Source organism: Dipodomys spectabilis, unplaced genomic scaffold, assembly GCF_019054845.1.
Source record: "Dipodomys spectabilis isolate Male_0828 unplaced genomic scaffold, ASM1905484v1 ptg000046l, whole genome shotgun sequence".
Lineage (NCBI taxonomy): Eukaryota > Metazoa > Chordata > Mammalia > Rodentia > Heteromyidae > Dipodomys > Dipodomys spectabilis.
The window spans coordinates 6,377,645-6,395,727 of NW_024870723.1; the positions used below are offsets into that span (position 1 = coordinate 6,377,645).

Sequence of the window (18,083 nt, forward strand, 5' to 3'; positions counted from 1 at the left end):
GCTGAGTGAAAAGAAGCTGAGCTAGGTATTGGTGGCTTACACCTGTAATCCTAGCTACTCACGGGCTGAGATCTGAGGATTGTGGTTCAAAGCCAGCCCATGCAAGAAAGTCCGTGAGTCTCATCTCCAATTAACCACCATAAAACCAGAGGTGGATTTGTGGCTCAAAGTGGTAGAGCACTAGCCTTGAACAAAAAAGCTCAAGGAATGGGAGGGAGGGAGACGAGAAGGGATGGGAAAGGGAAACAAAGGAGGAGACAACAATGTTTGATAAGAAATGTACTCATTACCTTGCCTATGTAATTGTAACCCCTCTGTACGGTATTTTCACACACAAAAAAAAAAAAAGTAAGAGGGCTGGGAAGGTGGCTCAGTGGTAGAGCGCTTGCCTTGCATGCTTGAGGCCCTGGGTTCACTTCCTCAGCACCACATAAGCAGAAAAAAAAAAAGCCGGAAGTGGCATTGTGGCTCAAGTAGTAGAGTGCTAGCCTTGAGCTGAAGAGCTGAGGGACAGGGCCCAGGCCCAGAGTTCAGGCCCCACAACCAGACCCCTCTCCCCCCCAAAAAAGAAAGAAAACCATCCATTCCTTTTAATAAAACATTTATTGGAAAATTGAAGAAAAAAAAAACAAAACTCAAGGATAATGCCCAGGCCCTGAGTTTAAGCCTCACAACTGGCAAAAAAAGAAAGAAAGAAAGAAAGAAAGAAAAAGCCAGACACAAACAAGTTCACATAGTATGCCATACTGCTTGTATCTTCAAGGTGATATCTATGGTATAGACAGATTGTACATACAGCTGCTTTTTTCTTTTTTGAGGGGTTCGGGTCGTGGGGCCTGAACTCTGGGCCTGGGCACTGTCCCTCAGCTCTTCAGCTCAAGGCTAGCGCTCTACCACTTGAGCCACAGCGCCACTTCCGGCTTTTTTCTTTTTGCTTATGTGGTTCTGAGGAATCGAACCCAGGGCCTCATGCATGCAAGGCAAGCACTCTACCACCTTCCCAGCCCCAGCTGCTTTTTTTCTTTTATCATGATTTAATGGTACCTTTTTCTCATTCAAATTTTAGGAATTCTGAATATTATCCATGATTTTTAATAAAATTTCAACTTAGTCACCTTTAAAAAAATCTATCTAGAAAACTTTGGAAACTGAGATAAATCTTCAATTGTAAGATTTATAATCAGACTTTCTATAACTGTGTCACGAAAGGGTAACACTGTTTTCCAGTCGTGTCAGCTGTGTGTGTAAATATTCTATATTTTACAGTCTCATTTATTCTGTGTGGCAGGGTTTTAGCAACTACAGAAGAAAATAGCAAACTAGAACAGTCAAACTTAGAGAGATTGGAATCAAATGCAAGGAAGCTCCAACAGGAAGTAGACCAGCTGAACCAAGACAAGCTCTCGCTGCACGCTGGCATCGCTGCACTGCAGCAGCAGCTCCAAGGTACAGCAAAGACGTGGCTTTCCTCTGCCTTTGTTACATGGGTTAATTGCTTGCTTGATCTTAGTACAGAAGTCATGCAAAAGAGCTTGGGAATTTCTCAAATTAGATTGTGTTAATAGCTGTATCACTCTGAATATACTAAGCTTTTGAATCATACACTTCAAATAAAAGACAAAAACTATTGTTTTTACCTGTTTACAGCTAAGGAAAACGTCACTTGCTCTGAGTCACACAGGCAGTAGTCCACCAAGCCAATACAGATATAAAATAATATCTCCAAATTGTCTTCATGCAATTAACCAACTTTATTATTGACACATTTTTTTTTGAGATTTTAGAATATAAAAGTCTTAAAAAAGGGGCTGGGAAGGTGGCTCAGTGGTAGAGCGCTTGCCTTGCAAGCATGAGGCCCTGGGTTCGATTCCTCAGCACCACATAAACAGAAAAAGCCGGAGTGGTGCTGTGGCTCCAGTGGTAGAGCGCTAGCCTTGAGCTGAAGAGCTGAGGGACAGCGCCCAGACCCAGAGTTCAGGCCCCATGACCGGCCAAAAAAAAAAAAAAAGTTAAAAAAAAGCTAGGCGTCATGCAGTTTCTTTTAATAGGATAGTATGGCAACCTTATTCATTTAACAGAAATACATTTAAATGTAATTTTTTATGGGGCTGTCTGGTAGAAATCTGATATGTATAGGTATATAGATAATCCTTATTTTTTGAAACTCTTTCTGTAGAAAAACGAGAAGCGGTAAACTCAATACAGGAGGAACTCGCTAATGTCCAAGACCATTTGAATGAGGCAAAGCAAGTAAGGCTAACAAGGGTAACTTCCTACTAATATGTTAAAAGCACATAGGTAATTATTTAACATAGCAAAGTAAAAAAAACCAATTAGGTTTGTTCCATTTCATACCAGCATCTAGCATAGGGCCATTCATATAACATAACCCCCCAATAAAATGTTGGTGCTTAGTTTCCAACTTCTTTTAGCCCTAGTACTCTAATTCCAGCCCAGGTCTTTTTCTGTTTGTGTTATTTTTGTGCTGGTGCTGGGGCTTGAACCTGGGGCCTTGGTGTTGTCTCAGCTTTTCACTTAGGGCTGGCACTCTACCACTTGAGCCACAGCTCCGCTTCCAGAAAGTCTTATGGACCTAGCTGTCCAGCTTTGACTTCTCAGCCTTCTGAATAGCTAGGATTACAGGTGAGAGCTGCCAGCACCCAGCTCATGAAGCTTTACTGAAAGCTAGATAAGTAGTATGATGGCCAGACCAGAGTCCAGTAGCAGTTTCTTCGGGGGTGTTAGGCCTGAGAGATACACTCTTATCCATGGCACAGGCAAGGCCTCCAGACTACTGTTAGATTTATTTGCTCATTGAATTGCTCTGAACTATCATCTTGTCCAACATTTAATAGAGCCTATTTGTGGCCCTTATACTTCTGATGATCATCCTAAAGGTAATTCCATATAGTCCTGTGAGAATAGTATAATTTAGATTTCAGAGAAAAACAAGCAGCAAATTGTGGGCTTCAGTTTCTGTTATGTGAATTAAAAATTAAACATCTAATTTCGTTTCCTTGTACTTTTTAGATTCTTTTATTTCTGAGGTTTTGAACCTATGCAGGTATTTCAGATAACTTTAGGTTTGTTTTCAACAAGGATTGAGCCATGTTCATAATTTTTCTTAATTTTCTAAACATTTAGTCATTTGTTGCCAGAACATTGTTTATCCCCATCTCAAGTCACAAGGCAGCTAATGCTAAGAGGATCTGAGGGTTTTGTGAGACTTTGCCATCTTTTGCCATCTTATTTTTTAGGCAGTAAAATGAGGAAAACCCAATAATTCAATCATGGATTCCTTTTTGTAAATGTGTGGAAACAATAAAGGATAGGGAAGTTTATGCTTCCCATAACCTGTAGAATCTGGGTTGGCACCAGGCACCCTCTGTGTAGATGACTTTGTGAGTAGTTTTGATGTATTCTTCCACCTAAAGGAGCTGCTTCTCACCACCAAGCATCAGGATGCACTGCAGAGTGAGCAGACACAGCTCCAGCAGAATATCAGTGAATGGAAGGTGAGGCTTGAAAATAGCCAGAAAGAAGCAGAAGCAAAACAACAGCAACTTCAAGCACTTCAGAGTGAGATCAAAGAAAACCAGCTCAAGCTAGACCAGCAGGAAAAGGTACTACACAGTTACAATTTTATAGAAAAGGAACTGCTTTGTTTCTCTGAGCCTTTCCACTATGGCAGAAAGCTGAGCAGTAGACTCTTCAAGACTTTATCTTTTCTCCCTCTTCTTCTCCCTCCTTCTCTCCCTCCCTTCTGTCTCGTCTCCTCTCTTTTCTCTCCTTTCTCCTTGATAGGCAAGCTTTCAACCAACTGAACTACATCCCCAGCTCAACCATATGTCTTTAAATGCCTCATGTAATCTTACATTTTGGGATTAATACAAGTTGTAGACCCTTAAATTTCAGGGCATTGGTTATGTAAAGAATCGTAGTGGCGCCGGTGGCTCAAGCCTGTAATCCTAGCTACTCAGGAGGCTAAGATCTGAGGATTGCGGTTCAAAGCCAGCCCGGGCAGGAAAGTCCGTGAGACTTTTTATCTCTAATAAACCACTAGAAAATCAGAAGTGGCGCTGTGGCTCAAGCAGTAGAGTGCTCGCCTTGAGCTGAAGAGCACAGGGACAGCACCCAAGCCCAGAGTTCAAGCCCCACGACCGACCAATAAAAACAAAAACAAAAAAGAATCTTAGTGGCCACATACTATTTGCTGCCTGTGTCCGGACACTCCCCTCATACTGGCAAAGTGGCTTTTCTGACACTATGCTGCAGGCTGTTTACTTCTTTCAGTTGAGATGGAATCTATCTTCATGTTCATCTGGAACACCTAGCATTCTTCATTTTGTAACTAACTATTGTTCTCTATTAAGATGTTTCAAACTCTCCAACAAGAGAGAGAAAGTGAAGAAAAAAAAATAGAAGCCAGTAAAGTAACACTGAAGGAGCAGCAGGAGCAGCTGGAAAAGGAGTTAACAGACCAGAAAAATAAACTGGACCAAGTCATCACAGAGATGATGATGGCAGAAGAGCGCGGTAGGACACTGCAGGAACAGGAGCAGAGGAATGAGACACTGGAAAAGACGCTCTCCCAGGCCAGTATGTACTCGGAAACAGCACTTCAAAGCAGGGCAGAGTGGGGAGTGCTGTCTGTGCTGACTGATTATAAAGTATAAAGGATACCTAGGCTGGAGCCAGAACTTGGAAAGGAGGCAGAAGCAGCAGATGAGGGGGCGTAGAAGAGATAAGGAGACAGGCTTAGAAGGAAGAGAATTGTATCTTTATTGAGAAGAGATTGATTCTTGCTAGGCTGACCAGCAAGTTTGTTTTTGTTGTTTGGTTGTTACTATATTGCCTTCTTCAAGAATGTTCTATCTCTGGGTGCAGGTGGCTCATACCTGTAATCCTAACTACTCTGGAGGCTGAGATCTGAGGATTGTGATTGGAAGCCACCCTGGGCAGAAAAGGCCTTGAGATTCTTAGCTCCAGTGAACTAACTTCCCCCCTCCCCTCTCAAAAAAGCAGGAAGTGGTACTGTGGCCCATGTGGTAGAACTCTAGCCTTGAGCAAAAGGAGCTTAGGGACAGCATCCAGGCCTTGAGTTCAAGCCCCAGAACCAACACACACACACACAAAAGTTCTCACAGAAGTGGAACATTATGGCAGAGAAGTACCAGAAGATACTCTAAAGGACAATAGAATAATGACCTGTTTTGCCTCAACTAATCAAGAAAACAATATAAACAATTCTACTTCTATCTTCCATTGACATAGCAAATGGTACCAGAATATAGATAATTGGCTTTGAGTCCATTTGCTCTCTCTTAAATCAAATAAATAAAGTCTAAGACAGGCATGGTAGCGTGTGACTATAGTCCAAGCCTTGGGAAGCTGAGGCAGAAAGGGTGACTTAAGCTCAGGTGATTGCACCCAGCCTGGGCAACATAGTAAGACCTCCATTCCAATCAGTCAGTCGATCAATAAAATAAATATAATGTTGATATGAAAATCTAGGGGCAAATGATCCACCAGTAAGCATTATTTCTCTTTCTTAGGCTTCAGGGTTTAATAGCACTGAGGTGTTGTGAACTTGGGTCTGAAAGGCTTAATACTCCTTTTCCTCTAGAAGCCTATGGGATATCCAGACTGGATCACTTCATAGCAAGAACAGAGCCAAACAAACATCCCAAGTTCTAAAAATGAGAATCTGGGCAGGGTGCTACCTAATAAGTGTGATAAGAAAAACCTTGTAAATGTCACTTTTAGGTAGAAGCATTTTTATTAAGTACTCACTATCCCAGGGTCCACATACACAATTCCAACTGAATACCAGGAAATGTGTTCTTCACCTTAAAACGGGGCTGTTTGCCAACATGGAACCAATTCCAAACCCTGTGCTCTTTCCAGTAGGTGTACCACCTCCTACGAGGGAGAAAGTACTGAGGTTCTCTCTCAGGAGTTAAGAAACGACATCATTTCCACAGTCTGTTCTATTGTTTCAACACTTCAGGGACTGAATTTATTCCTCTCATTGGTCTTGAAGACTCAAAGGGAAAGTAGTTGCTGTCTATCACTTTGGGAATGGTCCTCCAGGAACCAGTTTCTTCAAGAGGACCCTTACCAGCCTTTGTAGGAAACATCTGTAATCCTAGCTATTCAGGAAGCAGAAGTTAAAGGATCCACAGTTCAAGGCTGGCCCAAGCCAAAAGTTAGCATGACCCTCTTTCTAAAACAAGCCAGGCATAGTATGGTATATGCCTGTAATCTCAGCTGCAAGACTTGGAGATGCGATCATTGTGGTCCAAGGCCAGCCCTAATAAATGCTTGGTATCCCATCTGAAAAACAGACAGATAGTAAAAAAGACTTGGGGATATGACCCTCCTGGTATTGTGTTTGCCTGAGCCCCAGTACACACACACACATTTTTGGGCCTTTGGAGTCCAGAGTCAGGCAGACATGACACTTGAGACAGTATTAGTGCTAAGTGCCAGAGTACATAGCATGTCACTGTTGAGTAGTCTACACCTGAGGGATGGAAGCTGTGACAGACCTAACGTGGTACTGATTTCAGAACGGCAGCTTGCAGAACTGGAGCAGCAGTTAATGGAAAAGTCAAGTGAGCTGCTGGCCCTCCAGAAAGAGACAGACACTATGAGGGCAGACTTCAGCCTCCTGCGGAACCAGTTCTTGACAGAAAGGAAGAAGGCTGAGAAGCAGGTAGCCAGCCTGAAGGAAGCACTTAAGGTCCAGCGGAGCCAGCTAGAGAAAAACCTCCTTGTGAGTATCTGCTGCCCTTGCATTTAAACGTTTAGGGTTTGGAGGTGTGGCTCGAATGGTAGAATGCCTGTCTAGCAAGTGTAAGGCTCTTGAGTTCAAACCCCAGTACTACCACAAAAAAGTAATTAAAATAGAACTTTTTTTTTTAACGTGGGGAAGATAAATTACCCATTAACTGAGCCCCTAACCTGGCTGTTGTTATTGGTATACTTAGATTTACTTTGTTCTTGAAGATTTGCTAAGTTGTGCCTGGGCTGGACCTCAGCCTCAGAGCAGCTCTGGCAGCTGGCTGGGAGACCATCCAGTGTACAGTATGCTTTCTGCTACAAGCTCTGCTATAGCCATCACTAGGATGCATGAAAAGGCTTGATAGACAGTTTTATACAGCAGCATCCAGTGCTTGAGTTCTTTTCAGAGAACATCAACTTTAATTATTCTCCACAAGCCAAGAAGCTCAGTCCTCCATGCTTCTATGTCTGAAATAAACTGGGAAAGTGACAATTGTATTATTGAGGAGCATTTATGATGGGAGGCAAGTGAGCACAGTGGGCTTCCCAATGCCTGCTGTGGGACTAGTGCAGTCCTGCTGTGTGAAAGGAACTTTCACAACATATGCATTTCCTAGAGGTAAACTAGTGACTAGCCACAAGGCTTGTAAAGATGGAGGAAAATGGGTGGCTAAAGTGTCACCCTCCCAGTAATCCCATGGTGATGAGTATTTGATTGTACTGGAAGCTCAGAAAAGGAAGGTGATTTTCCTCAAAGATAATGCCACAGATCTAGGATTCAGACTTGGAGGTAACACCCAAAAGTATCTCAAACATCTCAGGAAAGCTGAGGTGCAGATGGGAAGTGAAGTTACAGAATTGAGTGTGTGAGCCAGCAAGCACACTTCCATATGCTGGACCTTAGTGTCATCTTTTTCTCCTCTTCTAGGAGCAAAAGCAGGAGAAGAGCTGTATGCAGAAGGAAATGGCAACAATTGAACTAGTAGCCCAAGACAACCATGAGCGGGCCAGGCGCCTGATGAAGGAGCTCAACCAGATGCAGCATGAATACCTAGAGCTCAAAAAACAGGTGTGTACTCAGGAACCCCTGCTGGCCAGCTAGGGACACGGGACTTCAGAAAACATACATTCCTCCAGGGCTTAGGCAGGCTGTAGAGTTAATCTCTCTCTTAAGAGTAACATTTCTGCTGGGCACCAGTGGCTCCCGCCTGTAATCCTAGCTACTCAGGAGGCTAAGATCTGAGGATCGTGGTTCAAAGCCAGCCCGGGCAGGAAAGTCTGTGAGACTCTTATCAATAAACCACTGGGAAACCGGAAGTGGCGGAAGTGGCGCTGTGGCTCAAGTTGTAGAGCCCTCGCCTTGGTGCAGTGACAGTGCCCAAGCCCCACGACCTACCCAAAAAAAAAGAGTAACATTTCTTCATGTAAATTGTGGAAAGCTGATTGTAAGAAAGTATTTCAAGCTGAGTCCTTCAGCCTTTAAAACTTAAAAATACCCAAGGAAAAGAAATATTTGTTTAAAAAAAAAAATGTGTTTTAGCCCAGTGCTTGATAGCTCATGCCTATAATCCTAGATACTCAGGAGGCTGAGGCCTGAGGGCAGAACCAGGCCAGGCAGAAAAGTCTGTTTGAAACTCTTATCTTCAATTAACCACCAGAAAACCAGAAGTGGCACTGTGGCTCAAAGTGGTAGAGTGCTAGCCTTGAGTAGAGTTCAGGGACAGCACCTAGGCCCTGAGTTCAAGCCCCATAGCTTTAAGGACTGGGAAGGTGGCTTAGTGGTAGAGTGCTTGCCTTGCATGCATGAGGCTCTGGGTTCGATTCCTCAGCACCACATAAGCAAAAAGAAAAAAGCCGGAAGTGGCGCTGTGGCTCAAGTGGTAGAGGGCTAGCCTTGAGCTGAAGAGCTGAGGGACAGCACCCAGGCCCAGAGTTCAGGCCCCTTGACCGGACCCAAAAAAAAAAATTTAAGAGCTGGGTACCAGTGGCTCACGCTTATAATCCTAGCTACTCAGAATACTTAGATCTGAGGATTGTAGTTCAAAGCCAGCCTAGGCAGAAAAGTCTGTGAGATTCTTATCTCCAATAAACTACCCAGAAAAAGCCATAGTGGCACTATGGCTCAAGTAGTAGAGTGCTAGCCTAGATCACAAAGAGGTTCAGGGTCAGCACCCAGGCCCTGAGTTCAAAGCCCCAGACTTGCCAAAAAAAATAAGTTCAATAAGCTCTTATGTCCTTGAAGGGAAAGTAGTGATTCTGTAATATAAAATTTTATTGTATACTAAAGAACTATATTAGATTTTATGCTAGAAGAAAGCCAAACCCCCAGGCAAGTCAAAGTGGTCCAGGAGAAACCTTTGATATCATGTAATATATTTGCCAAGTAAAAAGTGTAAGACTGTACAAGTTTACACTGGTGATCTCTAACTCCTTAGCCAGTATCACCACCTGGGCCATTGCTGGGGAAACTGTTACACCACTTGATCGGCCTTGTTGTACTTTGTTCCTTAGATAACTCTTAAGGGGCAAGGCCATTTTCATCTGTGCTGTCAGTGCTCTCATTTTCTCTATCTCTTCCTCTCTCCCTCTCTCTCTCTCTCTTTCTCTCTCTGTCTCTCTCTCTCACACACACACATATTTTTTAAATGCCTTTTTGAAATTATTGGAAGGCCACAAGTCCTGTTGATTGTACATGCCTCTGCAAACTTGATGAGCATTAGTGCTACAGCAGGTACGAGGAGAGCCATACCAAGTAGTCTTGAGTAGTGAACACAGTGTGTAACACTTAGGCAAAGCCTTAGGCTCCCAACCCACCAGATTCTAAGACCCTGTAAGCATTCACATTTATAATCCAGATCACTTAGGATTTGTTTCACTAAGGGATGTTTTTCTCATTTAGACTTTTATTATTACTGTTTCCAGTTAGGTACCACTAAAATGCTTCATGTAAATTCCCACTTAGTCCTCATGTCTCAGCAGAAGGTATTCCTGAGATCAGAAGACAGCTAACTTGCCCTTAAGTCATATTAGTAATGTTTGCTGGTCCAAGACTGGAATCCACCTCTAACTCCAGAGAGACTGACTTCTGTAGACTAATTGTTTTCAAGAAACATTGAAGGAAAGTTGCTCCAGTCAAAATGCTGATAAAATTATTTACTTGGTGGTTTGTAGATAATTGAGTGTCTTAAAAAGTATAACTTTTACCCCTCTGTACAGTATGTTCTCAAATAAAATAAAATTAAATTAAAAAAAAAAAAAAGTATAACTTTTTAACAGTTTGAATAATCTCGGTACAGAGGGCCAGTATATCCATTCCAAGTTGAAAATATCATATGTTGAAAACATATTTAATATATCTTACCTACCATACATCATAACACAGTACAATGTGGAGGATTGATTGTTTACCCTAATGACAGAGTAGCTAAAGTTGTGGCTTGCTGACGGAACCCAGCATCAAGAGAGAGTAGGCATATTACTAACCCAGGAAAAGATTAAAATATAAAAGTATCCTTTCTACTGGATGTATATTGCTTTTACCTACCATAATAAAGTCAAAAATCACAAGCTGAACCATAAGTGAGGTAGATGTTCACTGTAGATGCTAAGAATAGATCTTTAAATACAAGAAGTAATTCTAAGTAAGTTCCAAACCTTACCCAATGATATTTGACTCTAACTCACTGTTTAGATAGCAAACCAAAAAGACTTGGAGAGGAGACAAATGGAAATCAGTGATGCAATGAGGACACTTAAGTCTGAAGTTAAAGATGAAATAAGAGCCAGCCTGAAGAATCTCAACCAGTTTCTTCCAGCAGATCTACCAGCAGATCTAGCCGATATTTTGGAGAGAAATGAACACTTACAGGGAGAGTGGGAAAGTTTGAAAGAAAACGTACCATTCTCCATGAATGAGAGACTTTTTGAAGACAGGCTGAACTTTTCTCAAGTTCACGTAATGGTAAGGTTTAGTTTACTTTGCTATCCCTGGACCAGGAGAGTTTGGTTCCCAACTCTCCAGTTAAGCTAAAAACAGATTTGGGAGCAGAGCACTGGTGACTCTCACCTGTAATCTTAGCCAGTTGGGAGGCTAAGATTGTTGGGATGGTAGTTCAAAGCCATCTGGGCAGAGAAGTTGACAAGACCCCTTTTCTCAATGACGAGCCAAATGCCAGGGCTTGCACTTGTTATCCCAGACTCCAAAAAATGCCTGGCCATGGGAGGGTCCGTGCAGCCAGGCAGAAACTGAAAACACCCTGCAGAATCCAGGGCTGGGGCTTGGGATTAGAACACCTGCCTGGCTGTCGTGAGAGCTGAAGCTCAAACTCAGTACTGCAGCAACGAAAGGGAGGGGAGATTTGGGGTACTGGAGGAAGAGGTGACTTTTTGATGTTTTTCTCTTTTCCTCCTGAAAAAGGATGAGCACTGGCGTGGTGAAGCACTTCGAGAGAGACTCCGTCACCATGAAGACCGACTCAAGGTTGCCCTTTAAAAAACATATATAAGATCCTTGGCACTTTGGGAGCTGGGGGAAATTCTCATATCCACTCTCTTGCAGCACTGTGCAACTGTATAGACCACACAGAAGCAGCATTGAAAGCTGACGTCACAGTTAGTAAAAAAAAAAAAAAAAAATTGGTATTAAATCTGTGTTCTTTGCTGCTTTGCCTTAGCTAGAGCCAAGTATCTAGGATAAGAAATACAGATACGGGCTGAGAAGGTGGGCTCAGTGGTAGAGCGCTTGCGTTGCAATGCATGAGGCCCTGGGTTCGATTCCCCAGCACCACATAAGCAAAAAGAAAAAAGCTGGAAGTGGCGCTGTGGCTCAAGTGGTAGAGTGCTAGCCTTGAGCTAAAGAGCTGAGGGACAGCGCCCAGGCCCAGAGTTCAGGCCCCACAACTGGACCCAAAAAAAAAAAGAAAGAAAGAAATACAGATACATGGGGCTGGGAAGGTGGCTCAGTGGTAGAGCGCTTGCTTTGCATGCATGAGGCCCTGGGTTTGATTCCTCAGCACCACATAAGCACAAAGAAAAAAGCTGGAAGTGGCGCTGTGGCTCAAGTGGTAGAGGGCTAGCCTTGAGCTGAAGAGCTGAGGGACAGCGCCCAGGCCCAGAGTGCAGGCCCCAGGACCGGACCCAAAAAAAACAAAAAAAGAAATACAGATACAATCTTAAACTGTGCAGACATCATGAACCAGTGCCTGGGGAAAAGATTGGGAATAGTAGAAACATACATAAGTCTGAGTGGCAGATAGGATAGTTTGACTCAGAATATACCAAGTTTTGAAGGTCCTGTGAGATACCCAGATATGGGTGTTAGTTGCAAAACATGAGTGTGATTTGGTGGTCAGTGTTAATCTCAGGATTTCAGAGTTAAAGCCATAGATGATGAGGCACACCTACAATCCCAGCACTCAAAAGACCAAGGCAGAGGATTGTGAGTTCAAAGCCAGCCAGCACCATGGGCCAGAAACCCTGTATCAGAAAGCAAAACGGGGGCTGGGAAGATGGCTCAGTAGTAAGCGCTTGCCTTGCATGCCTAGGCCCTGGGTTCAATTCCTCAGCACCACATAAGCAAAAAGAAAAAAAAAAGCCGGTAGTGGCGCTGTGGCTCAAGAATTAGAGGTTGAGAGTATATGTGGAGTCAAGAGAGTGAAGCAGAATGAGAAAAGAAAGGACCATCTTTGGGGACTGGTGACCTCCACAGATAGCAGATAGCAGTGCTGACTAGAGCCCTCTTACATCCAGTGAAACTGCAGCTACGTATGGCTACTCTATAATCAGCTGTGTGGTAAAGCCAAGTTAAAGATTCAGCGCCTGCTGGGTGCCGGTGGCTCACCCCTGTAAGCCTAGCTACTCAGGAGGCTGAGATCTGAGGATTGCAGTTCAAAGCTAGCAAACTACCAAAAAACTGGGTACTGTGGCTCAAAGTGGTAGAGCACTAGTCTTGAACAAAAACAAGCTTAGAGACAGCATCCAGATCCTGAGTTCAAACTCCAGGACCAGCACGCGCACACACACAAATTCAGCTTCTAAGTTGTCTCATTTAAAAAAAATTTATTGTTATTGTAAAGGTGATGTACAGAGGAGTTACATTTACAAAAGAGCACATTTCTTTTTAGACAATATCACCCCTTCCCTTAACCTCTCTGCTTTTCCCTCCCGTTCCCACCCACAAGTTGTATAGTTCATTTTCAACAGTGTCCAGTAAGTGCCATTACTGCGTTTATTCACCCTTTTGTCTCTTCATTTCTGTGCCAACCTTAATACTCCCAAAGACATATAAATATAACAAAAAGGAAAGACAAAAACTGCAAAAATAGAAAAAAACTCATTTTCATATCCTAGAATTCATTTTGTTAAATATTATTTTGTATGATCAGATGCACATAGGCATTGTGCCTTTCTGTTCCTCTCCTAAGAGTATCTTTTGATCTCAACATGTATAAATGCCTAGAGACTTGTATGACTTATGTCCCAGTGTATTTTAGATCTTGCTTATACATGTGAGAGAAAACATGCCCTGTCTCTCTGAGTTTGGCTTACCTCGCTTAACCTGCTTTGTTCTAGGTCATCCATTTTCCTGCACATGACATGTTATGCTTTCTAATGGCTATGTAAAATTCTATTGTGTATAGGTACCACATTTTCTAGATCCACTCATTCGTTGTCTGAGTTGCCCCATTTCTTCTGTTGTATATATGTTTAGACGCTGCTGTATCAAGTAGAGAACATTCCCTTCATCGCAGAAAGTTCTTGTGGACTGCACTGCCACAGGCTTTGAGAGAACAGATTTAAGTTCTTGGTAGATGAAGAAAGAGATGAGGTGACAATTTACAATGGAGGCAGAGGGCTCAGAGATACTAAGCATTATTGCAGGACAGAGTCTCAGTACTGCAAAAGGGAAAAAATCCAGGCTGAGTAAAAGGCCAGGTTAATGGCGATGCAAATATTAATTAATGGGCATTATGCACACACATGGATGATATTTAGTACCTCCTTCAACTTCTAAAGGAGTTGTGCAGCTGCAAACAGCCACTGGTACTACACAACAGACTATCAGATGTTAAGTATGTGGAAGCTGAGTCATAGTTTTGGTACATTTCCTCTGTTTAAAACTCTAAATGTTACCCTAACACTTTTCAGGCCCAGCTACGACACTGTATGTCTAAGCAAGCAGAAGTACTGATCAAAGGGAAGCGGCAGACAGAAGGCACTTTACACAGTTTGAGGAGACAAGTCGATGCTTTAGGGGAACTGGTGACCAGCACCTCCGTGGATTCAACATCATCACCCGGTGTGTCCCCGGTGGAGTCTTCCCTTGTGGTGGACACACAGCCTGGACAGAATCAGGTAAGAGGAAGTCCTGAAGGGTTGAGAATGTCACACGGAAGTGCATGAAAGCTTCGGAGAACATGATCCAGGGAAGAGCCGGCATCTAAATGCCATCTCATCTTTGGAAAACTTGTTTGGGGGGTTGCTGAGAAAATTCAAATCTCCTAACATATAGAAAAAGGAGATAAGCTGATAGCTTTAGGAAATAGACTAGAGCTAGAGATAGGGTAATGTCGTCAGTCATACTCTTCAGGCCCTCCACTTGTATCCTCTTTTCCCCCACCTGGTCAGAATGAAGAAGCGAGTACTGTGCTCTAGTTCACTTGTGTGGGATCCCTGTGTCTTGGGGAAAAATGACTGCAGATGCCTATTTGCAATGAAATTTGAATGTAGACCTTTTAACCCAGGGTCTATATAAAAAGTTCAGTAATCGGGCTGGGAAGGTGGCTCAGTGGTAGAGCACTTGTCTTGCATGCATGAGGCCCTGGATTCGATTCCTCAGCACCACATTAACAAACAAACAAAAAAAAAAGCCAGAAGTGGTGCTGTGGCTCAAATGGTAGAGCACTAGCCTTGAGCTGAAGAGCTAAGGGACAGCGCCCAGGCCCAGAGTTTAGGCCCACGACTGGACCCAAAAAAAAAAAAAGTTCAGTAATCATTTGGGAGGGGAACATTACATAGATTTGTAGAACTAGCCATATTACTACTGACAGAAGAGCTTTCTATTTTTTTAAGTGTCTATGTACCTACTAAACACTTTATATATAATAGCCCATTTAATCTTTACATCTGAGAGATAGAAATTATCCCTTTATGTAGGTAAAGAAACTATTAAAAGATAAAAATGACTTGGGTGTTAGATGTAGCAAAGGACAAAATCAGGATTTAGGGACTAACCCACCTTTACCATAGAGCAGTGTGTTTGTTGAAAACCCCAAATGGGAGAAAGCTATGTAGGGCATGTAATTGGGAGCTTAGTTTAATTTGAATATGATTACCATAACTGTTGTGGTGGGGACCAAAGTCAAACTTAAGGCTCAAAACATCATGACCCCACAGAGAAGGAGTTAAAGAGGCACTGGGCACTAGGGATGTGGGTGGGCTTCCGTGATTGAGAGCACAGGAGATTTAGGAATCAGATTATTCAGCCCAAGATAGCAGCTGGCAAGGTTCAGGCACACCAAAGACAGGAAGTTAACAAGACACTGGAGGCCCAAGAGAAAGGGTGTTAGAATTGTTTAAAGGTTAGGCTATGCAGGCTAAAGCTGCAAACTAGGTTGAAACTGGAGTGGTGGAGTGGTTTCTGGGCCTAATGTTTATTTCCTTTTCAGATCTCCTTCCAGGTTGCGCAAGGCTCATCAGAACGAGCCAGCTACTGACACGGAGGCCATTGTCTGCTTCCTCACAAGGGTATGTTACAGAGACCCTGCAGCTAGCACTTTCAATCAGTAAATCATGTTACTCTAGCACTCTTGAATTCAGGGCTTCATAATCTCACTAGGCTTTTTTGTTGTTGTTGGTCGTAGGGCTTGAACTCAGGGCCTGGGCGCTGTCCTTGAGCTTTTGTGCTCAAGACTGACACTCTACCACTTTGAGACACAGCTCTACTTCCGATTTTCTGGTGGTAAATTGGATATGAGAGTGGACTTTCTTGCCCTGGCTGGCTTTACACCAGTATCCTTCTCAGACTCCTGAGTAGCTAAGATAATAGGCATGAGCCACTTGGAGATTTTTAACTGGTTAATGGAGATAAATCTCATGGATTATTTATCTAGCTAGCTTTGAACCAAGAGCTCCAGATCTTAGCTGAGTAGCTTCGATTATAGTCAAGAACCACTGACACTAGGCCTAACTTTTTCTCATAGATTTTGTAGGGGTTAATTAATCTTAAGCGTTAAGGCTGGGGGCTGTAGCTCAATAGTAAGGTGCTTGCCTAACATGAACAAGGCCCTGAGTTCAGTGCCTCTCCTGAAAGAAAATCCCAGGGCCTGAGCTCTGGGCCTGGGCTGTCCCTCAGCTCTTCAGCTCAAGGCTAGCACTCTATCACTTGAGCCACAGCGCCACTTCCAGCTTTTTCTGCTTATGTGGTGCTGAGGAATTGAATCCAAGTTCTCATGCATGCGAGGCAAGCACTCTACCACTGAGCCACCTTCCCAGCCCCGGTTTCAAGAATGTAATTCTATTTTGTCTTCCTGTAGGAGTGCTCAAACAAGATGACAGACTGCTTTGCATCAGTATCTGAGGAAATACCTTTTCCACTACCTCAACTTCCTAATCGGAATGCCATTTGGTTTCTATCTAGATTGAATGCTGAAACTCCACTGTAATTTACCATGCTTGTACCAGTAATGCCAAGGCATAAGTCACTTGTACACATGGGAATAACTGTACATTTTAAACTGGGGTTCCAGTTTGCTGACTTTTTAAAATTTTGAACTGTATTTTTACAAAGCCAATGGATTTTACTGCATTATTTGAATTCATCCACTGGTAAATGTAGTTTAAAAGAATGTACTTAATGCCTCTTCATTTATATAGTATTTTTTGATTCTGCTTAAAGTCTATTTTTATATGAAAATAAAAGTCAACTTGGCTCTGTCATCTGACTTTACATTTCATAGATTCTGGGCAAAGCTATCAAGTTGGTACCTTAATTCCAAGAAAACAATAATATTCCAGATGGTTTCCATGCTTTACTTGGAGGCTGAAGTCATACTCAACATTTCTGAATCAAATATTTTAAAACCATTAACTTCATTTCAAATACTTTTATCTCAAGTCTTTTATGGAAAATTAGAAAAACTGTACTTCGGAGACTCAGTGCTAAGTTCACATTATATATTCAGACTTAAATACTTGAACTCCTAAAACAGCTCAACTCCTTAATCGATACACCTAAGACCAATAGAATCAGTCACCTTGCAACAGACATTCCTAAGAACCATCTAAGCTACGAGACAGCTCTGGAGCCATAACCAGCGATGTATCATGTCAGCACTGTACCTCACCACTGAATAGTTACTTAAGATTCCTGAAATACTGCTTGGCTACCACTGTACAATTAAGATACAAGATACATATAAGACAACAAATGGAAATGACATACAATTTACTGACACACTAGCCTAGAAAACTTTCCAGACAAAATTGGCTTTTGTATTCATATTCTTTCACTTTCTTGGTTCAGGAAAATGCTTAAAAGCTTGTTCTATTAAGTTATTGATAGACTCCTCCATAAAACTCCCACATGGACAGGAAGAGAAGGTATTTGGTCTTCTGTTTAAGGTATGTAAACTGAACCATTCAGTTTCTGATTGCTTTTTTTTGTTGTTGGCCAGTTGTGGGGCTTAAACTCGCGGCCTGAGCACTCACTCAAGGTGAACACTTTGACTTGAGCACAGCACCACTTCCAGTTTTCAGTGATTAACTAGAGATAAAAATCCCATGGACTGTCCTGCCTGGGCTGGCTTTGAACCGCGATCCTCAGATCTCAGGCTCCTGAGTAGGTAGCTAGGATTACAGGCATAAGCTGGCTCTGCCTTCATACTTTTTTTAAGTCACATTTTTTAAATATATGGACAAAAAGGCTTGCAGAAACCAAAGTGAGGTAATGAATATATGAAGACAAACAGCTTGGTTTCTAAAGATATCTTTCATGTTTCAAAGAAATGTTTCCAAAGAAATTTACCTCTAGGATGTGTACACCACCGTCATTCCCTACCCCCACATCACAATCACTAGACCACTTTATTGCTGATGAAAACACTCATGGAATGTCACACAAATAGTTCTAAGCACCAGTCACAACCAGAGGGCAATGAGTAACCCAGAACATCAGGTGACCTGAACAAACAGTAAAAACTGATGGTTTAAAAATTAAATGACTTTCTCTCCAGTACTGCCCAGTGTCTGGCACACATATTACAATATGACAATTTGCTCCTCTATTTTTAAGCACCCAA

General features: G+C 42.6%; 1 protein-coding gene across 4 annotated transcripts in view; it reads left to right on the forward strand.

The window, feature by feature from the left end:
- Cntrl (centriolin) overlaps window positions 1-17,340 on the forward strand; it is an 86,590-nt gene extending 69,250 nt beyond the window's left edge. For 3 of the 4 annotated variants that reach the window (XM_042678599.1, XM_042678600.1, XM_042678602.1), the window contains 11 exons: window positions 1,289-1,446; window positions 2,177-2,250; window positions 3,435-3,623; window positions 4,374-4,599; window positions 6,573-6,778; window positions 7,715-7,855; window positions 10,478-10,747; window positions 11,204-11,266; window positions 13,933-14,139; window positions 15,453-15,531; window positions 16,320-17,340. In XM_042678599.1, coding sequence (XP_042534533.1) covers window positions 1,289-1,446; window positions 2,177-2,250; window positions 3,435-3,623; window positions 4,374-4,599; window positions 6,573-6,778; window positions 7,715-7,855; window positions 10,478-10,747; window positions 11,204-11,266; window positions 13,933-14,139; window positions 15,453-15,500 — 1,582 coding nt within the window. In that variant the 3' untranslated portion in view covers window positions 15,501-15,531; window positions 16,320-17,340. The remainder of the gene's footprint in view (window positions 1-1,288; window positions 1,447-2,176; window positions 2,251-3,434; window positions 3,624-4,373; window positions 4,600-6,572; window positions 6,779-7,714; window positions 7,856-10,477; window positions 10,748-11,203; window positions 11,267-13,932; window positions 14,140-15,452; window positions 15,532-16,319) is intronic. The other variant, XM_042678601.1, reaches the window with a different exon arrangement.
- Window positions 17,341-18,083: the final 743 nt, after the last annotated feature.